Source organism: Vipera ursinii (genome assembly GCF_947247035.1).
Source record: "Vipera ursinii genome assembly, chromosome: 3".
Classification (NCBI taxonomy): domain Eukaryota; kingdom Metazoa; phylum Chordata; class Lepidosauria; order Squamata; family Viperidae; genus Vipera; species Vipera ursinii.
The window spans coordinates 161036353-161060921 of NC_139516.1; the positions used below are offsets into that span (position 1 = coordinate 161036353).

Below are 24569 nucleotides of genomic sequence, written 5' to 3' on the forward strand. Positions count from 1 at the left end.
CACTATAAATGAGAAAACAGTGGTAATGAAAGAGAAAATAAATAGGCTTTCTCTCTGCAAGTAGACAATATGTTTGGGAAAACAAGTCAAAATCGTTTTTTGGCTTTTTTCCTACTACTATCTTTTACATAACTTTTTTTAAAAAAAAATACAGGTCACCAAAACTGGATGCTTACAAGGGAAAAAAATGCAGTTGTTTAGTTTTCTTTATTGTGTTCCTAAACCTGCAATGTACCTGGCAGTGATTTGAAAAGGAAGCACAACTTTAAAGTCTTCAGGTCTACCTTTTTATGTCATGATGCTGACTCCCCTAATGGATAACCATTTGTAAATGAAAAGGGCAATAATTTTTTTTCTGCTTGTTTTCCTGTTACATAATATTCACTTGCAGTTTATGGATTATTAAACTCATAAAAATGTTGTGGTATTGTTTGTGTTGTCTCATCACCTGAACACAATTATCTATTATATGCACATACACAAAAATAACATTTAAAATTGTTATAATCTCTAGGACCATTTTTATAAATTACATTTCTGGGAGTGAACTGGCCTGGATAGGATAAAACTCAAGGGAAATAAGAATTACCCATTCTTGGGCTGAATGTATGGTTTCTAGCTTTTAGGAGAAAAACAAGATAATAGTTTTTTCCTTTTATTGGTGTTTTAAAAATAAACACCATTTTATGTAAAAAAAAAAAAACAACCACCCCCCATTGGTTTAAGTTTCACACTGTAGGACACACAAAATTAAGGAATATGCACTCCTAACTACTCTTGAGTTTAGTGGTTCATTCTAGAATCTAGAACATTTGCTACCCTTGCTAGTGATTTTCTGTTTTTTAGGACTCAGCATTATATGGTTATCCTGTTCAACAACTGACCTAAAAACAGACTGCTTTCCTAAAGAAAAAAAATACTTTTTTGCCATCTTTAAGTGGGTCATATTAATTTGTAATTTCAGAAATCTATGGGATTTAACTTGAGATCAAATGATTTGTCACTTAGTAGAGCTCACAATCAAATCACAAAATAATGAAGATCTAGAACAGAGTTTCTCAATGTTTCCCCTCACTTCAGTAATGTTATTTGAAGAGTTGTTGCTGCCTTTCATCAATCATGGCAGTTTTCTACATTAACTAAAAGAACATACACCAGAGATTTTGATATTACTGCCCAAAACATAAAACTAAATGTTTTCCAATAATCAGTCTGCTTATTATTAAAATCAAGAATTCTTTATTCTAGGAACTGGACCCCATTATCAGGGAAGATAATATTTTTATATTTTAATAGTCAATCAGGTAGAAAATAAAATTTGCAGAGATGTCTCTGGTCATGGCATAAACAGTTTCATCTATTCCAAATACTACTTCTACATCTTTTCAAGATACATAGTTTTGTCTTCATTTACACTGAGGATTTTTTAAATGCAAACAAAAAACACATGCAAATAAGGAAGAGGTTACAAGACCAATTAAGGACCAGATGGATTCATGGACAGTATGAACCAAACATTTGAACATGCAGATAACATTGGCAGATAATGAACTCTGAAAGACACCTGCATGTAGTCATATTAGCTGCTGGAAGTAGATGTCAGTAATATTTTGCTTTTCCTTTCTCTTAGTGAAAGGCTTTGTTCATAGGAAACATGCAAATCAGTAAGGCAGCAATGCTTCATCCGCTATCTTGCGTACTTTGACACAACAGACCCTGTTGGTCATTATTCCTGCCATTAGTGTTGCTTCCCTCTCAATTATATTGTAATGCCAACAAATGAATGTAAATGCAAAATGGTGGTATAGATAATCTAAAGACTAGAAAAGCCTTGGCAACAGAAAGAATTTAGCAGGGATACGGATAGGGAGTAGGATTGTAGTTTTCCTAGTAAAGGCACTCTTCAGTTTGTGTTTCTCTGAAGCAACTCTGGAAATACAGGTGAAACTCGAAAAATTAGAATATCATGCAAAAGTTCATTTATTTCAGTAATGCAACTTAAAAGGGGAAACTAATATATGAGACACTCATTACATGCAAAGCAAGATAGTTCAAGCCCTGACTTGTCATAATTGTGATGATTATGGCTTACAGATCATGAAAACCCCAAATCCACAATCTCAGAAAATTAGAATATTGTGAAAAGGTGCAATATTCTAGGCTCAAAGTGTCCCACTCTAATCAGCTAATTAAGCCATAACACCTGCAAAGGGTTCCTGAGCCTTTAAATGGTCTCTGTCTGGTTCAGTAGGAATCACCATCATGGGGAAAACTGCTGACCTGACAGTTGTGCAGAAAACCATCATTGACACCCTCCATAAGGAGGGAAAGCCTCAAAAGGTAATTGCAAAAGAAGTTGGATGTTCCCAAAGTGCTGTATCAAAGCACATTAATAGAAAGTTATGTGGAAGGGAAAAGTGTGGGGAAAAAGGTGCACAAGCAGCAGGGATGACCGCAGCCTGGAGAGGATTGTCAGGAAAAGGCCATTCAAAAGTGTTGGGGACTTTCACAAGGAGTGGACTGAGGCTGGAGTCAGTGCATCAAGAGCCACCACACACAGACGGATCCTGGACATGGGCTTCAAATGTCGTATTCCTCTTGTCAAGCCGCTCCTGAACAACAAACATCAGAAGTGTCTTACCTGGGCTAAAGAAAAACAGACCTGGTCTGTTGCTCAGTGGTCCAGTCCTCTTTTCTGATGAGAGCAGCTTTTGCATCTCATTTGGAAACCAAGGACCCAGAGTCTGGAGGAAGAATGGAGAGGCACACACTGCAAGATGCTTGAAGTCCAGTGTGAAGTTTCCACAGTCTCTGTTGATTTGGGGAGCCATGTCATCTGCTGGTGTTGGACCACTGTGCTTTATTAAGTCCAGGGTCAACGCAGCCGTCTACCAGGAGATTTTGGAGCACTTCATGCTTCCTTTCGCAGACAAGCTTTATGGGGATGCTGACTTCATTTTCCAGCAGGACTTGGCACCTCCCCACACTGCCAAAAGCACCAAAACCTGGTTCAATGACTGTGGGATTACTGTGCTTGATTGGCCAGCAAACTCGCCTGACCTGAACCCCACAGAGAATCTATGGGGCATTGCGAAGAGAAAGATGAAAGACATGAGACCGAACAATGCAGAAGAGCTGAAGGCCGCTATTGAAGCATTCTGGTCTTCCATAACACCTCAGCAGTGCCACAGCTTGATAGCTTCCATGCCACGCCACATTGAGGCACTAATTGCTGCAAAAGGGGCCCAAACCAAGTACTGAGTACATATGCATGCTTATACTTTTCATAGGTCCGATATTGTTCTATGTACACTCCTTGTTTTATTGATTGCATGTAATATTCTAATTTTCTGAGATTGTGGATTTGGGGTTTTCATAAACTGTAAGCCATAATCATCACAATTATGACAAATCACGGCTTGAACTATCTTGCTTTGCATGTAATGAGTCTATCTCATATATTAGTTTGCCCTTTTAAGTTGCATTACTGAAATAAATGAACTTTTGCACGATATTCTAATTTTTCAAGTTTCACCTGTAAAACAATTCTGTGCCTTACATCTTCCCTTTTTAAAACTTTGAAATTATTCAATTACTCAGATATACTGTCGATTTAAAATGTTTCCTGCTTCCAATTTCTAGAGAAAATATCATAAAGCAGGTTTTCACTCCTTAGTGAATTACCTAGAAAAACAAAAAATTATATGAAATGTAATGATATGCAAACAAAACATAGCTTTAAAAAATGGCTAAAAAGTAATCATATTTCATGGAAGCTTCTTTGTAATCATATTTCATGGAAGCTTCTTCAAGCTAATTTCTACTGCAACCTCTCTGAGATACAGTTACAGACTCCTGCAATAACTTAAAAGTTTGTCTTCATTAATAAAACTATTTCTAATTTGTATTAGAAAGAACATTCCACTGAATTTTGAAATTCGGAACCAATATTTGAACTAACTTTATGTTGGTTCCAAAGAAGAGTAATCTGAGTTTCACAACATGTGAAAGATACAGTTCTACGGACATGATAAACCCAATTCTCAAAGCAGGATGTGAAATACAGGCTGGTATAGAATCTTTTTGCAGCCTTCTAATCCCTGATGTGAAATAATGAGCTAAGCAAGTTATCCTAAATGTATGAACATATTTCTACCAGCTTTTTATTTCTAGTATTTCACTCTGAGGTAATAGTTGACTTTTCACAAATGATTAGAAGAAATCCATTTCAAAATAAATTATGCACTAAATATCAGCTGGCAAGAAAATATTCAGATTATTATCTTCTAGCAAAGTATCTGCTCCCCTTGTTTTTAGCAGTGCTTTGATTATAAATAAAGAGGTAAAATGTTGGCATTTCTTATTCAGCTTCTACAAACAGTGCAAAAATAATACCACAGAAACCTGCAACCAACAATGTAACTTGCCAAGGAGCAATACTTGGTATATTCCCACACAGGCTTTTTTAAAATAACAAGGCCATGCTGCCAAATTAAGGAAATTAATCAGAGCATGCCTCTATATCTCTTCTGGATCGACTTGGTAACTTTAAGGTCTATGGACTTCAACTCCCAGAATTCTGGGAGTTAAAGTCTACACATCTTAAAGTTGTTCAAGTTTGAAAAACACTATTTTGGACTGACCTTCCCCCCGCACGCCTCAAATAAATAGTTACTAACAGGTTGACAGACTCTCCACATTTTTGGTACCTATGTACTTCACCAAAGAACTACAACTGTACTTAACAAAATAAATGCTAATATTCAAGCAGCAAAAAGAGCAGCACATTCAAAAGTGTATTCGCATAGCTCTTGGTATTTATGTAGACTAATCTTCAGTCATTCTTTTAGTTTGAAATCCATGTAAATAGCTTGAATTTGAAGTCACTGTCTTGCAGGGAATTAGTTAACTATATCTTGAATCCATATAAAAACATAAAAATAAGCTTAATTATAATACAGTGGGTCCCCAAAATGCTTCAATGTTTAGAAAAAAAGTGTCCTGTAAAACTGATTATAAATTAACAGACTCTCTCATTCTCTCTGCCTGCCTGCCTATATATGAATTTCAAAAAAGTAAGGAGTATTTGCCTCAGCAACAACAATAACAAAAAAATTCAATGGAAAAATAAAGATTGTGACAGTTCATCAGTTTTCCATCGAAGCAGCTGCCATTGTTGATTTCATACTGTCTCGTGTTGAAGTTAGTTCACCAATCACCCATTCTAAAGCTTCACGCCCCTGTAATGGAAAAAGAAAAGGTTATTTGACTGACTGGAAACAATGCTAAGCATGTAAAACTTTCCTCTGTCAGAATCCAGCAAGTTCCAAAAGCAAAGTAATTTGTTTCTGCCTACATGATGACAAAGCACTATAAAAGCTACTGAAACTCTCTGTTATTTCTTGTACCCCCTTCCTTTAAGAACAGCCTTAATTTTAATTTGTTTTGAAAGTCATTAATTTTTAACCTAATGACACATTTTTTCTGTAAACAATACTCTTGCCAACCTAAGTACAAGATTGCATGCTAATTCTAATGCATAATGCAATGAACTGATTTCTCAATCCAGCAAATCAATTACAAAGTTTCCAACATTTCTAGAAGACTGCTAAAGACAGATTTGATTTACAAATATTCCCAGAACACATCAATGACCCAAATTCTAGTCCAAAAGTTGTGAAACGTTTTCACAAGCCACAATACTAAGAATACTGGAATTATTGCACTCTCCATTACCACATTGCATCTCAACAAAGAAAATACACCAGAGTATCTTTTTTTTTGCTTTTTCTGAATGAGAAAATTCATTGCCCTGATTTCTCCATTCTGGAATTGAAAGAATACTTCAAGGGTTAGTCCTAGAAAATAATACTACATAAGAATTCTACAGTCCTTGAGGTTATCTCCAAAGGCAGTCTGTCACCTGTCAGACCTCAAGAAAAATATCTCTTCTTCTTGCTAACTGTTTCCAACTTTGAGAAATTCCCTAACACCAAAGATTAAAAAAGACATTAAAAATCATGGTAATGGGCTCTGATTCTAGAACTTTTCAACATGTTCATAGCCCGAGTTGCTAAAATAAATTTCGTCTAAAGTTTTTAACTGAAGAAATTAAAATCCTACCTAACAAATGACTATTGAACATTATAGCTGTTGCTATTTTACTAATATTTTGATCTTTGAAGTTAAAGTAAATATTTGTACATCAGCCTGTTTTGAAGGCACTTAGGTAGATTATACATAGCTCAACTAGAGTGTTACTTCTACCTCAAAATGTCTTCCAGGTGGTTATTTATTGCCACTTAGATAAATTTACAGAATGTGAATAATTATGTTCAATAAAATTTCAGATTTTTTAAAGTATCATAAATACTTAGAATCAAATCCCTCAGAGAGCTACACCTACACCTAAAATCTCATCAACGTGAAGTACTAGCCATGCCACAAGTACACACATTGAATTAGCTACTTCCCTGGCAACAATTTCTCATCAAGTGCTAACCATATCCAACCCTACCTACTCCTTTTTTGAATGTAATCAAGATCAACTACGTTCTACCTACACGGACTCCAGCTACCAGGTTTACTATAGTTCTGTAAAAACATGTTAGGTAGGAACAGAAAACTTGATCAGAACTGCTTACCCATTCCTCACTTACTTATTACGATGATTACAAAACATATGACTCAAATCAGGAATTTAACTTTTATTAAAAAAAATAATCAGATGGTGCTTACTCTATATTCATCTGATAGGTTATTGTACTACTGTATTTGCATGTATTGTTCCTAAATTGCAAAAATGTGACTTCTTAATAGAAGTTTAATTATGAAGTGAGGAAAAATGCACCATTAAATATAGGAGATCCGAGGCTGAGCCTTAAGAATTCATACTTCACTTTAGGCCTGCAACAGTATAATTGATCCTAAATTTCTGACAACATAGCTGCCATGATTTTTCCCAAAAGAATCTAGGGTGAGGTTATTATCTAAATTCAGCACTTATCTCTTTAAAAAGCCTTTATGGTAGAATATGCCACAAATTGCATAACTATTAAAGAACATCCAGAGATATATTTTCACAGGTAGTTTCACATTTTTGCACACTATATTCATTATTAATATTTCAATATTTTTTGAAGCCAGCAAACATTTCAACATTTTTCATTTTAAATCAACCATCTTTAAACGACTATCTGAACATGCTTCAGTATTGCAAATTACACAGTTCAGTTTTACTTTTAAATCTTCTAAATAAAAATCTAAAAAAAAAAAGAAAATTACCAAGATAGAAAAATAACATGCTTGAAGAAGACATTCACTGGTTTATTGTAAAACAGCGTGAACTGTTGCATTCTTACAGTGCAAGATACTTGCAATATATCAATTTTCAGAAATCTTAAACATTACTTCAAATCTGACACCTATGGCAACAAAATTCCAGGTTAAATAAAATTTGGGGGTATACAGTTATATAAATGTGCATAGGTTTACAGTTAAATAAATTCTAGGAAGTGAAATAATTTGATTTAACCAAATTCCAATTACACTGATAAATAAGAAAATGTCTGAATTCCCAAGTTTATGTTGCAATGAACAGTTACTCATTCATTTACAGCAGTTGAAGGAAACACATAAATTAGATTACTTTTAATACACTTACTTATGGATAGAGCAGTCCTGACAAAGAATTAGTTTGCAATGTACTTCAAATGGTGTATTAACATACACTGTAAGCGAGCAGATTTGCCAATAGACATGCACATTTAACATTTATGCATATGATAGTAGTACAAAATTGACACAATGTTAATGGTTTTTAATTTAAGGGCAACTAAGAGGATATGGTGACCATGTATTATGTTCATACTATATACACACACTCCAAAAATCAGAGTATTTAAAGATATTGCACCATCTTTATATAAATTTTAATTACCTGTAAATTAGGATATTAAGCACAGAAATTAAACTTTTCTGTTCCAAGTTTGATAGAAAAATGTAAAAAAGACCCTATCTAAATTTATTTTCTATAGCTAGCTGACAGTTTTATCAGAAGCTAAAAATGTACCTTTGGAAACAAGTTATTCAATTGGAGAAAAACAAAATCAACACTTTTATTATGTGAAACATAATGACATTATTAGTACAAATTCAAATAACATCCCAGTTAATGAGCTGCAATTCATCACATTCCAATGAAAAGCAACTGGTTGTTTATGTCATTCATTGTTTTCAATCTAGATACAAGCATAATTATAAATTATAACTAGAAATTTCTCCTTATATGTAAAGGAGAATGAAAAAGAGAAAGAGCACTTTTAATCTGAAGAATACGCTAATCACTTTAGCTTGAACTAGATGTGAATGGAGCCAAAAGGTTCCGTAGCTCATTTAAAAAGCACAAAAGCAGTTATGTATCTGTAAACAATGAAGCTAACAATATCTACTGCATTTACCCAAAGGAAGACAATCCTGAACTGAAGACAAGGTTCCCCAAGGCTACCAATTTTCAAAATAAGTAGATAGAAAAATATAATTCTGGACAAAATTTTGTGCCTAGGGTTTACATTTAAACCAAGTTAACTCACCAGCTGGAAATTTTCCACACTGCCAATAAATATGAGTGTTTTATAGGCTTGAATATGTGATGGACAAAAAAAATCACATTCCAGAAATAGACAAAACTGGGACTACTGAATGAGTAACTTCCTAAAATTAATAGACTGTAAAACAAATTCATCTGCATATATCAGACATGTCAAACTCGCGACGTCACACAATATATCAGAGCTTTTTCTCCATTGCCGGCAATGGGGTGGGTGCGGGTTCCTGGTGACGCATCCGGCCCGCGGGTCGGCAGTTTGACACCCCTGGCATATACCAAACATTCTGTCACATAAATAACTCTCCAGATGAAGAATCATATTAAAAAGGAAGGAAGGAAGGAAGGAAGGAAGGAAGGAAGGAAGGAAGGAAGGAAGGAAGGAAGGAAGGAAGGAAGACCGAGATGAGGTCAAGGAAGGAGCAACTGTTTGTGAAGGGAAGAAAAGAGAGATGGTCCATTTAGATATCACAAAAGAGTTACATTCATCAGGCAAGTAGCAATCTTGTCTTTCTATGGGGTAAATATAGTATATATGGTCTGACTTAGATATATAATGACATGTATGCAGTTTGCTACTTTCTTCACTGCACTGTCAAGAAAGGCAAGGCATGAGATGTAAATAACCTGAGAATTGGCTGCCCCCTCATGAGGTGGTTTTGGATAGCAGCTGGGATCTATATACCTAGCTGATAAGAGTACACTGCTTGTATTTATACAGCTTTTAGCACAAGCTGTATTACAATGCATGTATCATGATGCAGAAAAATCTATGTGGTTGCTACAAGTTGATAATGACTTCTTGGCACATAATCAATCAATTAACTAAATGCCGTTGGCATCATATTTCTACAGAAATATACTGCAGAGTCAACTGAAACCAGTATTGCCCTCAAGTAGTACATGTTAAGCAACCAAGGATTTGAAGGTAACTCTTCATTGAACAGTTATTTCACATCTAGTCTTGCAATGCTCAGACCTGAACACATAATCAATCTGATTTGACATGTACTGTTACAATAGAGCTCTTTGACCAATTCAGCACAGAAATGTTAGAAAAAAAATTCCTCCAGTGTTCTAATAATATTCTTTTTATACAAAAAGCAATAACAAAATATAAAAATAACACTAAATTGATTCCCCTGAATTAAAAACCTTCCTATGACAAAGTATTTAGATACCAAACGAGCCCTGATTCCTAATTAAAGGCACTGTTCCTCTATGTGCAATGTGTGTATATACATATAAAAGCATGCAGCTTTTTAAAGGTACATCACAACAACATGCATGTACTTGCTAGAAGCTGAAATGCTATACCAAGGTAACAAATACTGACATTACCACTAGTTAGTACAAAATGCAGCTGTAGAAAGACTGCTAGCTTAGAACATTTTCAGAATGTTGAATTGTCCATTCAAGAGCATCCCACCCCTGGAGTAACACAGAAAAAATGTACAACTTGCAGCAAACAATTATTCCATCATCAACCCTACAATGTAAGAGCTTCCAGCAAAATTAAACATTTTAATTGCATAGATACAGCAAGCAAGAGTACCCCAAGAAAGTTTCTATGTATAGCAAAGTGGGATTTTGACAGCATATAAACATGCATCCCATCATACTAATACTGAGGAGTCAACTAAGCGCATGTATTGTTGCTAGTTTGGTTTTAACATCTACTTAAGATTACATGTTACCAAATTCTTAAAAAATAACTGCCATCTAGACACTTGGTTACAAAATTAAAGTGACCGCAGCTGAATGGGTGAAAAATACAGAGCCACACTAACTGTTTAGTGGTACCAGCATTAGAACAGAAAAGAAGAATCAAATGCAGGCAAATGACTAGGACAAGCAATACATTGACAATTGTATAAAAAGGCAGGGAAATGTAAAAATGATTGCTTATCACATTCCCCAAAAATCTATGAACAGCATCTCATCTCATCTAGTATACATATACATATATACATATACACAGGTACATACATACATACATACATACATACATACATACATACGTTTCCAGAAATAGTCTTTATAGGAGTGAGCTACTTAATTGACATTTTATTTATTTATTTTTATTTATTTTAATCCCATTTATATCCCGCCCTTCTCTGAAGACTCAGGGCGGCTTACAATCTAAGCACAAATCAAATGTGCTTAGCAATAGCCTTCATTCTATGTATATGCCTGCTTATTAGGGCTTTCGGCCCCATCTCAAGCGGCATTTTTACAAAGTCAGCTTATTGCCCCCAACAATCTGGGTCCTCATTTTACCTACCTCGGAAGGATGGAAGGCTGAGTCAACCTTGAGCCGGGTGGGATGCGAACCTGCAACAATTGCAGGCAGCTGGTGTTACTTAAGGAGGCATTAGCCCACTGCTCCACCAAGGCCACTCATTTCTAATTAAATTCTAAACCACATAAGAATTACACCTCAAAGTTACATTTCATAACATTCATTTAGTGGTGCAGTTAGGACAAACTGAGTCACAGGGAAAAAAGGGACTTGCCAATTGTCAGACTTGACAACTTACATGAAAATGCCATTGACTAGTCTCCATATTTATTATTTGAAATTATCGAAACAGATGACATGCTTATGATTCTAGCTTTCTCTTACTCACTAACACAGAATGGGAAACATATACCCTACACATACTGCAAAACCTTCATTTCCAGAAGATTAAACCATCAAACCCAATGGAGCCCAGCAACAGCTGGAGGAGACAGGTTTACCATCAATGGCTCAAACGTATGAACTGTATTACACCTTATTTTAAAGGCAGCATCAATCATTTCAAGCAGGCATGTCAAACTGCCAGCCCGTGGGCAGGATGCATCACAATGAAACCGCGCCCTCCCCATTGCCAGCAATGGAGAAAAAAATCGCGATACGTCACGCAACGTCACGTGACGTTGTGAGTCTGACACGCCTGATTTAAAGTAATTGTTTTGCAACGTTTTTCCCACTTATCACTAAACAGAGCAGTTATTTGCAATCTGACTAATCTGTAAAAGGAAAGAGAATAAAAAGGAGGCCGCCCAACTCTTACCTGACTTCAGTTTTGCCCTGAAGCAGCACTGTTCTCAATGGAATGCAGTCATAACAGAAAGTAGGCCGTGTTTTTCATACCTTAATGAATTTAGAAAGCAATAGCACTGGCTATTTCAGATACACTGGATGAGAGTTGTCTAATAACACCCTCTCTGGAACAGTTGGAACAACTTCCACATTCAGTTGCCAGATAACATTTACAAAGAAATCAGGGGCTGGGAACAAGGTACTACTGGATGGTCCCTACAAGCCTGTAACCTTGAACAAAACTAGCTTTTGCACACTTTTCTCACATGTTCCATGAGATTTGGATCATTTTAATTTTAAATAACTTGTAAATAGTTCCCGTTTCCCAGATTTCCCTCAGGAAGGTGCCCACATCATATCATGCAATTGTAACTGCAGCCTTAAACAGTTGCTACCTACAGTGTAAACCAAAGATATGAGTACCGTATTTTCTGGCGTATAAGACGACTGGTCGTATAAGACGACCCCCTACTTTTCCTGTTAAATTATAGGGTTTGGGCTATACTCGCCGTATAAGACTACCCCACTGCATACAAAGTCTGCTTGGATTGGGTGGGTCAGCTCTCACTCCCTGCCTGCCCAGCCCTCCCTGTCTCCAAGATGATCCGAGCGGTAGTAGGCAATTTTTTTAAAAAAAAATCCCATTTATATCCTGCCCTTCTCCGAAGACTCAGGGCAGCTTACAATATAAAGCACAAATCAATGTGCTTAGCAATGTACAAAGTACACTTCCGGCATCCAGAGCCTGTCTGCGTTTCTTTAACCTCCACATGCTTCCGACTCTCGACAACTTCAGCGTTGTAAACCTTGCTGCTGTTAGTATCCTGGGTGACTCTTCTCCAAACCCCCTCTACCTCAACCCGGGTGAAAACGCTAACGTGCTCCCAGTGTGTGCCTATCCCTCTCCAACCAACTGCCCCCCCCTCATCTGTATCTGGCTCCAGAGGGCTCGTCCACACATCCCAGGGCCACCCTCCAGCAGTCCCCGGCTCCAGTCCATCTGACACAGACGGAAAACAGCCGGCCCTTGCCTCCAGCGCGCAGTCTATAGCATGCAGTCTCGGCACAGGTCCGTCGGCAGGCAAGGGAACAGCTAGCATGTTTTGTAGTGCCCAGGCTCCCTGTATGGCAAGGCAGACTGGGCTGTCCTCCTGAGTGCCTGCGGGGTCCTCAGCAAAGCCCTGCGATGCAGGCGCGTGCAAACGCCGTGAAGCAGCTGGTCGTCGGGTTTGCAGAGCCAGGAATCGACGATCAGCTGATAGTCGGGCTTACTGATTACGGGCGACCTCCTCCCTTGTTTGTCGGAGCGCCGGGTCATGGAGCGAGCCATGTGCAGTGGGGGGGGGTGTGAGTAGGTGAAGCAGGGCTTGTTTTTGGAATGAGACCCCCTGCGTAGTGTCGGGCCCGCAGGGCTCGACAACGGACAGCAATTTTGTGATTCCCTCCCCCTGCCTCCCCCCCTATCAATGAGCTGCCGAGGTTGCCTGCGTGTGTGTAAGTGTGGAGGGGTGTTGCCTCTGGTTTTTCCTGTAACATTGGACAATAAAACTGCCCCTAACCCTAACACCCGGCGTATAAGACGACCCCCGACTTTTGAGATTTTCATGGGTTAAAATGTCGTCTTATACGCCGGAAAATACGGTAGATTCTTTCTCCTCTCTTCTACTTTGGAGAGTAAAAATGGCAAGCAGGTTATTGGCCTGCTTCCTCTGTAATTTTATGTGCTTTCAGAAACCCACTGGGAAAGCTAATTAGTAGTAAGAAATACTACACTTTGATCTATGTTCAGGAGGCCAGCAGCCACAATTCAAATTCAAATTCAAACTGAATATGTGATTATACCACAGCCACACGCATTCTACTCTTTTAGCTATAAACATCCATTTTAATCAACACACACACACACACAAAGAGAAAGAGGGAGAAAAGAGAGAGATGTATGCGAAAAGGAAACCTAGCCCATTGTTCCCAATCATCAGCACATATGCACTACTACTAGAATTTTTGAATCAAGTTCTAAATAGTTAAGAATGTTCTCTAAATACCACTGGTAATTAATAGTCACTTTCCTGTTCTTAATTTTACTTTTTAAAAATTACAGTATATTGAATGTTTAATATAATGTTTCCCTACCATTCAGCAATTAGTGATCTTCAGATGGGTTGGCTTTGAATTCCAATAGATGCCTCAGACATTTCTTTGGCCTATCCTCAAGCCTCTTACCTCATTCTTAATGTTTAAAAAATAAAATTAGAAGGAAGCTACAACATTGCAAGGCACAGAAGCAGCCTCATTATTTTTATTTCAAACATAATTTTTATTTCTAAGAATCCCCTGGATACCATAACTTCCTTTCAAAAATAAAATGGGATGTAGCTGCAGGTCAAAGCTTCTCTGATAAATAGGCTCCGTGCAATTTAAAAAAAAAGTCTGAATATTTTAAGAAGTACAGAGGTTGCCAGAAGCACAGATGGCTTGTGAATGGGCAATTTATCACCCAGTCATCTTCCTTGGTATTCACTACATTTTCAAAACTTTTGTTCAGTTTTAACTCTCATCACTCCCTGACAATTGATAAATTGGATTATAATCCAAAATGTCTAGATGGCATCATACTTGAAAAAACTAATAAATAGTGTTGTATTTTGACTACTTTTTTATTTGGTTAAAAGATTTTTAATTGAGGGCATCTTGGAATCCATCTACCTCAAAAGCCAATGGATTGACAACATATACTTGTTAAGACTTAAAAAGACATCATGGTAGCAACAGGAACGCAATAAAAATATTTTATATGCCTACCTTTCTAGCATTAGATGATATTGTGTTGGCCATTAAAGTTTCCAAGTAGCTACTAAGACTAACACCTTTTACCGTAATAATTGCTTCTTGAGTTAGAAGAGTCCTAGGGAAGGAAAAAAATTAAAAAGTTAAGACCACAAAGGATTCTTAGTGACAAAATTACGCTTTTGTTCAAGCAGAACATCTAAACTTACTTTTCAGGGTTTTCAGGATGAGGTGTATAAACTAATCGTTCATCCACTGATACAAGATTTGTAAGTGTTATCTTAGAAAAATAAAGACAGAAATTAGTTCTGACTTACTCTTGCATATTAAATGAAAAACTCTCTTACAAGTTAGATTCTGCAACACCTTAAATAAAAAGACCATTTTAAAAATGGTGAAGGCTAAAATCTTAAACCCGTTGTTGGGGGCAGTAGCCTGAAGAGTTTCAAAACTCATATTTTAAGTATCAGTATAAGCAAAATAATTGACTGTGATTCTTTTAGGATGCCCTCCCTGTTCTAAACTTATATTTCCCAGCATGACTTTCCTAAGGTTTATTTCAGAGATACTGAATATTATCTAGTGTTCTGTTCTTGTTTACCACTTTGATCTTATAACTGTATTTTTCAAAGAATCTTCAAACATGGTATATAAAAAAACCCAGAATAAGCATTCAACAAGCCTCTTGTCCTGCAAGCAATAAACAACAGACTTCATTACTTACATTTGTGGAGCTCAATATCATTTTCTTTTCCACTGGATCAACTACAGAATGTTCTTTAATATATGTAACAGTTCTATTTGTCCCCAAAATCTTGAAAAAAAAGAAGGAAAAATGAGAATTAATCAAGTCACATGAGCAGAAATTATGCAATATAAATCTTTAAAAGTATGATTCCTCAACATGCGCTGTAATTCTTAACAAAATGATATTAAATATCACTAGAATCATGCAAAGTCAAAAGCGATAATTGTATTAAGAAGCCAAGAGGGTAATAATTTAGGAAGAATAATAGAATAACTTCTATTCAGGTTGTTTTTGTTTGTTAGTTTTTTACAATATAACTTACAGCTTTTACAATATTTGGTAGACCCCATTCAGTACTAAGTAATCGATGACTATGTAATCTTCCTTGATTATCAAGGCTTCGGTCCAGGACATCAACTCCTACCACAGATGGGTTCATAGGATTGGGGTATTTTCTCATTGCAGCTTTTATTACAGTATCCCATGGATGCCTGGGAAAAATGAAATAGAACAGAATTAATCAATACACATCTTTAAGCATTCAAAAAGAAGGTTCAGTGCAAGTAGAAATTATTTTAATTTAATTTGTGTTAAAGAATGCCCCAAAAGAAATCAGTATCCAAATCTCATGATTTTCTAATTATTTTCCCAACTTTTCCCATCCATATTGTGTTTAATTTTTAACCAGCTGAAAGTAAAAAATTAGGAGAAAGTATAGGTATGCAATTTTTTAAGTGAACAGCCATCCACATCCATAATCCAAAAGGCAAGTGCAGCCAAACATAAAGTTAAAGTACAATAAAATGCTGTTTTAAAGAATAAAATCTTCATGTGTAATGTACTTTTAATGTTGACTTACTTTATATTCTTCAGGTGGAAGAGTTCTATCAGAATATTTTTCAACATGAGCATACGTAGCATTTCAAGAACATCATACTCTTACAGTACAATGCAATTTTTTTATTTAAAAAATTAATGACAATTTTTCTCTGTAGCAAGTTCCTATCTAGTTCCTACTGTCCTCAAAGGAAAAATCTTTCAGATTATAAATTCAATCCTGTATTTAAGATTGTCTTTAAAAAAGCCCTGTTAATCAGTGCCAGCAATGTATTTAGAAACTGTTTCAAATACGCTTATGAATTTTCTAAGTAGTTTTTAGTCTTGTGTCACATCCACTTGACCACATAATCTGGAAATATTCTCTCATTTCTGTTAGTTTGTCTGTTTGCCCCCCCTGTTTTCCCCCCTACATATTTCTGGAAGTTTTAAATTTCTAGACAGCTGCATTTATTTATATTTTCTACTTATGCTGAATTCTGATGGCTCCAGAAAACTGACTACGCAAAGAATAAATGAAATATCTGACAAAGGCATCATGATTCAGCGCAACCTATTCAAGAAACTAGATCAGTTTGAAAACTATTGCTGATAAGTCTGGAAGTATCCAACGATAAACCAAACTACAACTCACAACCTTTGTTCCCTGTGTGCCTCAGGCTGTTGAATATAAGTTGGCACATAACACGTGTATATTCTGAACATGTAAGTTGGACTTTGATTTTTAGAAGTACCTTTAGATCAGACATGTCAAACACAAGGCCCGGGGGCCGGATCTGGCCCGCGAAGTGGTTTCATGTGGCCCGCGAAGCCATCCTGGAAACAGTGAGGGAACGGCCCCCACTGCCTTGGCCCTGGCCCAGAGACCCTCCTTCTGCCCAGAGACCCTCAGATCTGTCCCACTCCTGCCCAGGCCCCCATAGGCACCCTTGATGCCAACGATGTAGAGCTGGCCACGCCCACCCAGTAGGCCATACACACTCTAGCCACGCCCACCCAGTAGGCCACACCCACCCTGGCCACACCCACCCGGCCCCTTGAGGGCAACCGCAATGCTGATGCGGCCCTCAATGAAATTGAGTTTGACACCCCTGCTTTAGATCATTCGAATTGAAAGAACAGAACATTCTTCTATACGATCACTTGTTCCACATCTCTCTTTCAAAGGGGCTCTGTTGCAATTCCCATATGCTAAAATACACATAGCTTGAAGTTCTGTTAGATTCTCTTGATAATTAATCCTTACCTGGAGGTTTAATTCATTTATACTTCACTTATTCTTTTAATTAACAGCTCACCCATAATTTAAAACTGTACAGAATTTGAAATGAGGGCTAGTGCAGTGTCCCTGGAGCAACATAACAGAAACCAGACAACGGTCATTCTTCAGAATGTTAACACAATGAGGTGAAAGGAGGAAGCATACAGATTTATTTTATTTTATTTTATTTATTTTATTTTATTACATTTATATACCGCCCTTTCCCGAAGGACTCAGGGCGGTTTACAGGGTAATTAAAAACCAAGATACAAAAGTTAAAAACAAGTTTAAAAAAAATTACATTTGTCCCTGTATAAATAAAACCCCAGTTAAAATAAGATTAATCCTCAGCCTGGGCCAGAGAGCTCGAAGAGCCAGGTCTTCAGGCCCCGGCGGAATGAACGGAGGTCGGGGGCAGTCCTCAGCTCCACTGGCAGCTGGTTCCAAAGGGCAGGCGCCCCCACTGAGAAGGCCCTATCCCTGGGTGTCGTCCGCCGGCAATCTCTTACCGGTGGCACCCTGAAAAGACCCTCCCTGTGGGAGCGCACTGGACGAAGGGAACTTGATGCCGGCAGCAGGTGTTCCCTCAGATATCCCGGACCCAAGCCATGTAGATATAAAACACTATTGTTTTTTTAAAAATGTATACAGCAAGAGGGACTCTTAATAGTGTGAAGGAATTTTGGAGCACTAGGGCAAGGTTAATTCACCCACATGATATTCAAAGGCATTCTTATGCAAGGATCTCTACTGTGATTTACAATATTTTCTTAATCTTTCTTATGTAGGTAACAAACCAAATGTCTAACATCTATAATCATGCTTTTGTTCAGGGCTCTTCTGCAGTTCCTTGGTGAGGAGGCCAGTGGTTTCTATAATCTGGGCTTACCAATAAATTCTATTTGGATCTATTTTCAATCACTTGGATTCCTAATTTAATAGGAGCAATAATATTTCCTCCAACACAAGGGAAAAAGCCTACGTAGTCTAGTAGTTAAGATGCTGGCCTAGGAACCAGGAAACTGTGAACTCTAGACCTGTCTTAGACATGAAAAACTGGCTGAATGACTTTGGGTCAGTCACTCTCTCAGTCCAATCACTTCATTTCATAGGATATATGAAAAACAGCTTTTATCCGTGGGCTGTTAGGCTTTTAAATGGGACATAATCTCTGTGAAGTTATGCAGAATTGACTCGGGAGGCCGGTGTGTGGTGTAGTTGGTTCACATGGTGTGGTAGGATGGAGGGTTTGTTGTCACTGTGTGTTGGGGGGAGGGAGCACGGGGGGGGGGGAGGCTCAGCTAATCTCAATGTACACATGTTGTACTTTGACAATAAAGGCTTATTATTATTATATTGTTGTGGGTTGCTGTTCTGGGGAAAATAGGAGGAGGAAGGAGTCTTAGGTATGTTTATCGCCTTGAACTATTTATAAATAATAACACAAGCAGGATAAAAATAAAATAAAATGCTCAAAATGTTCACTGGCAATTTCAAATCACATTAAACTTATCTTTTAGCTTGAGACTTACACCAGATAAATAATTGCAACAAGAACTTTACCCATTCATATCATTAGTACAATCTCATTCAGTTCTCACCCCCAGAACATTCCATTCTTTCCGTCCAAATTTAAGAGCTGAAAGATTTTTTTTTAGGATGCATACAGGTAGTTCTCGGTTAACAATAACTTGTTCAGAAACTATTTGAACTTATGACAGCGTTGAACAAGTGATACTTACGACCAGAATTCATATTTGTGGCCATCCCAACACTCCTACAGTCACATGGCAATGATTCAGGTGCTTGGCAACTGGCTTACACTTAAGATGTTTGCAGCATCCTGTGATCAATCATTTGTATGCTTTTCTGCTGACTTGCTAGAAGAAAGTCAATGGGGAAGCCAGTATGGAAGGTTGCAAGTTACTATGGTAAATAACTTCCACTGTTCTTTCTCTCATGGGCCCAGGGAGGTAGGCAGCCACCTATTTGGTTGCAGTTGAGCTGCGCACACATATGCTAGCCTTGCCGGGCTCACGCCACAACATAGTACGGACACATACACCCCTGCTTCCCAAGTCTTCAAGCACCTGCTGGCCTGTTTGCAAAGCCACCTAAGGAGATTTGCAACTTCCTGCCAACTTCCCCATTGTCTTTGCTTGCTGGAAGCTGGCAAGAAGTCACAAGTTCCAATCACATTAGGTCCTCACCATGATCCTCATTTAACAACAGCAATAGGAACTGCTGTGATTGTCACTAAGAAATCTGGTCATGTGACATCATGCTTATAACTTCATTGCTTATTGATAGAAATTCTGGTCTGAATCATTGTCTTTAAGTGAGCTCTACCTATATGGTTTATCTTCTGTCACTTCCAGATATATTGAAGCTTTTGCTGAAAGCTAAGTGTTTGATAGTAAATGTCAGACAAATGATGTGAATTTTAAACACTCAAGATAAGCATAATATACATTATATAACCCCACTCAAATTGACTATCCCAAGTTTGGGATTTAACCTTTGGTAAACTTTGGCAAGATGACAGCTATTCTGGGGTGTTGGTTCACTGACATACATCATACCGATACTGCAGTTCTTTGTCAAGTTATGTTATGCAAATCTTAGAAAAAGAGTAACACATAAACAAAAAGATTTAAAGACCAGGAAAAATGTGAACACGAAACACCGGTTTCTATCTTTTCTATATGCCATTTCACACAATAGCTTTTTAATCTAAATCCCTCACTGATCTCTTTTTGAAGATTTCATCAATTCCATGCAACCCTAATGTTCTTTGTCTTCCCATTCCTGTACTGGTTTTGCAATTTGATCCTCATCCTTTCTCTATGACCAAGCCACCTCATCATTCTTCTTTTATACTGCTTGCTCATTTTTGTATTTAATGTTCATTCAACAGCATGTGTGCTTTATTACAGAGTTTTAAATAGACAATTTCTACTATGTACATCCAAGTTACTTTTATATTTCTTTTTAAATAGCCAACACTCATTTCTATACAATAAATTAGGCAAAAGCACATTCACACAGCCAGCCACATTGTTTATTGGGGCAAATATTCATTTTTTTACCACTGCTCACATATTACCCACTACCTTTGCACCACAATTTGCATATCTTAAAAAAGTATCACCTGCTGTTTCCATTTCTAGTGGAACGAGCACTGACAAATATTAAGTATAAATAGCACCATCTTCAATTTTCATTCTAAAACAAATTGATCCTCCATCAGGGAATTACTTCATATGTTAATTAAAAAGCTGCTCAAAGCAGAATATTGATATAATTAGAAGAGGGTTTTATAAAGTTTAGAGGGAAGCTGCAGCCACAGGTTTATACTCTCATCTTATAGGTATTGCAGAATTAAAATGCAATTTAAAATTGCTGAAATGAGTAACAAGATTGCAAGATTTTCATCACACTAATATGTGCAATCTTAAGACTTATGCAATCTAATCTGTACAGAAAGGTGATAAAGGGTAAATTCACATTCAGATGTCCTTAAACATTTAGGGGAAAAAATTCACAAGGATGAGAGTGGCATACTTAACTGGACTCCTCATGCTTCAAAATAAATAAATAAATAAATGCTTCAGAACCGCCCTGTCATTTATTAAAGCAGCCCCTTTTTCTTTAGGCTTTCATGGGAATCTAAAAAGGTGTCTATGTGATTGCTTAAAGTGGCAGCACCTTTTCAGGTGTTTCTAGAAGCCTGAAAATTAGAATATTCGAAGGATTCTATGTTAAGCTCATTCAAATGCTACTTAAAAATGACTAGACAATCATTGAATCCTTTAAATGTAAAACAAGTGTATCAAATAAGTGAGAATGAAAATTCTAATATGTTATTTCTATGCAAAAACATAATTTTGCTATAGAGAAAATAATATAACTTCTGTTCATGCAAAACAAGAATTATCCAACAGACCATTACAATGACAACAACTTTTTACAGTGTCCCAAATTCTCTTAGAAAATTCCAAGATGATTGGATCATGAATTTCCTCCATATCTGTATATCTGGAGACATCCCTCTTACTTTTAGCCACCGTTCCTTGAAGTGGTAAAAGTCTGTTTTATATTAATTTGGTTTCCAAAAGGATTGACTCTCCACTAAAAAAAGATGACAAAGAAATGGATTTAGAAAGCAAAATGTTTCTCATGTATACATAAAGAGAAACATAAACCAGGAAAAACTCTTGACTGAAATCCAAATTCTGAATTTTTCATAACCAAAACATACTCAAAATGTCAAAACAGTGGAGGCCAGAGAGGAAGATTTAGGACTAGTTTTACTTGTCACCTAATCAAACTGCTTATTCAAATTGCAGTTATCAAAAAAAACTACTTCTAAAAACCTCAGAACAGGTAAGGGAGGGTTTTAAGATCATCCACCAAGGGGCTACCCAACATGGATCACAAATAAAACACCAACTTGATGACCTTCCAGCATCCTAGCAGAAGTGTCCTTTGGCCAGTTTCCCTTAGAGGGCAAGTCAAGAACTACTTTGCCCTGCAATAAGGACAGAAAGGAAACACTACTAAGGGGAAAAAAGATCTAGTTACTCTAGGTCAGTGGTCTTCAAACTTGGCCCTGGTGGACTTCAACTCCCATAATTCCTCACCCAGTGTGCCTGGCTGAGGAATTCTGGGAGTTGAAGTCCACAAGTCATAAAAGGGCCAAGTTTGAAGACCCCCTGCTCTAAGTACTGAATTAATGCCTTAAGGCAGCGTTTTCCAACCTTAGGAACTTGAAGATGCGTGGACTTCAACTCCCAGAATTCCCCAGCCAGCTGGCTGGGGAATTCTGGGAGTTGAAGTCCACGCATCTTCAAGTTCCTAAGGTTGGGAAACGCTGCCTTAAGGAAAGCAAAATGAGTGTGCCTCTACTACACCCACCACCGATACTCCCGCAATTTTTCAAGCTTTTCCCCACTTTTCACCTAAGTCTTCAGCATTACGACTGTGAGATCGGCAAAGTTGCAGCCATTAAGCAGAGATCTTGTAGGAAACGGGTTGTTGTCCTGGCGCTGCCGAATACGTTGGGAGGCAACAGGCTGCGTTCACACAACACCTTATTTCGAAACGAGGCTGCCTTGCCTCTTTGTATCTGCGAGCCTTCCCAGGATCCAGGCGGGATGGTTTGTAAATCGTGGGTTACGGCTTAGCACCCTGCCGTAAAAGCAAACCAACCTTGATTTCAGGAACGCAACCACTTCGCTTCAGCCTTTCCCCTTTGGGAATTCAAGGCACCCCGGGTAAGACAACAAGCTAAGAAAAAGCTGGAGCTCTCCCACCGAGTAGGCTAGAGAGGAATCCGGGTTAAGATCTCTCGCGACGTCCCCGCCGAGGCCAGGCCAAGGAAGAAAAGCGCCATTTCTGCCCCCCTCCCTTACCCGAATTCGTGTTCCGAGCTCCAGATCTTCATCCTGCAAAGAGCGACGGCTGCGTGGCGGAAGGCGCCGGCTTCTCGGCCCAGAAGGAAAAAAGGCGGAGCTTCCCGCGAAATGGGACAGGAATGTGGCCGGTGACGTCAGCATCTGCGTCAACAAGGTAGGGCAGAGACCGCCTCCTGCGTCGGCCACTCTCGGCTCTTGCAAGGCGGGATAAGGCGGACCTAGTGCGCAGCGAAGACGGCAACGCCCTTGAGCCGGAGACGCGGAGTTCACCTTGTCGGCCGGCACGTGCTTACGCCGTCATTGCTTACGCTATTAGGCCACGCCTCCGCCTCTGTGAACGGGTGGCTTTTTTTCCCACTAGCGCAGGGGCAGGCAACCTCGGCTCTTTTATGACTCATGGACTTCAACTCCCAGAATTCCTGAGTCAGCTATGCTGACTCAGGAATTCTGGGAGTTGAAGTCCATGAGTCATAAAAGAGCCGAGGTTGCCTACCCCTGAGCTAAAGTATCCCCAAAGCCGAGAACAAAAAGTTGCCTAAGCAGAGATAATAAGTTTTAAAAGCTGTAAAGGTTAGAATTATATTTACGGACGTTCTTCATACCCAAAAGAGTTTCGTAAAAGGATAAAGGTGATAGCTGGCTCAGGAATTCTGGGAGTTGAAGTCCATGAGTCATAAAAGAGCCGAGGTTGCCTACCCCTGAGCTAAAGTATTTATTTATTTATTTATTTATTTGTTTTTATAGACCGCCCTTCTCCCGAGGGACTCGGGGCGGTGTACAGAGGAAGGAAGGTATACAGATTGAACAATAAAAAACAATAGTAAAAACAAACTGGGACCCCAATTAAAGCTATCATGCCAGGCCGGACTGCTGGAACAGGAAGGTTTTTAAGTCGTGTCGGAAGGTACGGAGGTCGGGGGCCATCCGGATTTCGGTTGGTAAGCTGTTCCAGAGGGCTGGCGCACCCACTGAGAATGCCCTCCCCCTGGGGGCCACCAGCCGACATTCCTTGAGCGGTGGCACCCTGAGGAGGCCCTCTCTGTGGGAGCGCACAGGACGGTGGGGTGCTGACATTGGCAGAAGGTGCTCCCGTAGGTAGTCCGAACCCATGCCATGTAGGGCTTTGTATGTCATCGTTAGCACCTTGAACTTCACACGGAAGGCAACTGGAAGCCAGTGCAGCGCACGGAGGAGAGGTGTGATATGGGAGTATCGGGAGGCTCCCAAGAGTGTCCGTGCCGCTGCACTTTGCACCAGTTGAAGCTTCCGAGTGGATCTCAAGGGCAGCCCCATGTAGAGAGCGTTACAATAGTCTAGGCGAGAGGTCACAAGGGCATGGGTGACTACATAAGGAATCCAGGTCCAGATAAGGCCGTAGTTGGCGAACTAGTCGAACCCGGGAGAAGGCCCCCTTGGTCACAGCTCCTATGTGGTCTTCCAGGGAGAGCTGCGAGTCTAGGAGGACACCCAGGTTGTGGGCCCTATCAACAGGGGGTAGTAACTTGTCCCCGATGTTAAGCAATGGGACGTTCTGAATATCCTGGATTGCCGGTACATACAGCCATTCAGTCTTGTCCGGGTTCAGTTGAAGCCTGTTCCTCCCCATCCATTCCCGGACCGCTTTCAGGCAGCGGGACATCACGTCTAGGGCATCACTGATATTGTTTGGAGTTGAGATAAAAAGCTGGGTGTCATCAGCATACTGATGGTACCCTACTCCAAAACTGCGAATGATCTCACCCAGCGGTTTCATGTAGATGTTGAACAGGAGAGGCGAGAGGACCGACCCCTGAGGGACTCCGCAAGCGAGAGGCCTCAGGGTCGAC

General features: G+C 38.8%; 1 protein-coding gene across 2 annotated transcripts; it reads right to left on the minus strand.

Moving 5' to 3' along the window:
- Positions 1-1030: 1030 nt before the first annotated feature.
- On the minus strand, positions 1031-23023 carry PRELID3A (PRELI domain containing 3A). Of its 2 annotated transcripts, none has more exons than XM_083360749.1 (6): positions 22538-22759; positions 15551-15719; positions 15205-15294; positions 14690-14760; positions 14496-14598; positions 1031-5240 (listed from the first exon to the last, which is right to left on the minus strand). In XM_083360749.1, exons 2-6 carry the CDS (start codon positions 15686-15688, stop codon positions 5148-5150), a joined length of 495 nt encoding a protein of 164 aa, XP_083216875.1. In that variant the 5' UTR covers positions 15689-15719; positions 22538-22759; the 3' UTR covers positions 1031-5147. The 2 variants fall into 2 exon arrangements, with proteins under 2 accessions (XP_083216875.1, XP_083216874.1); XM_083360748.1 differs by having other exon boundaries at positions 1032-5240; positions 22741-23023.
- Positions 23024-24569: the final 1546 nt, after the last annotated feature.

What these genes read in the sequence shown, in the direction of transcription:
- PRELID3A (XM_083360748.1), bottom strand. Translation starts at nt 22,772, where the DNA reads ATGAAGATCTGGAGCTCGGAACACGAATTCGG. An exon ending in TGATATTGAGCTCCACAAAT is followed by an intron (nt 14,761 to 15,204) that starts GTAAGTAATGAA and finishes TATTTTTCTAAG; the next exon opens with ATAACACTTACAAATCTTGT. An exon ending in CATCCTGAAAACCCTGAAAA is followed by an intron (nt 14,599 to 14,689) that starts GTAAGTTTAGAT and finishes TTCCTTCCCTAG; the next exon opens with GACTCTTCTAACTCAAGAAG.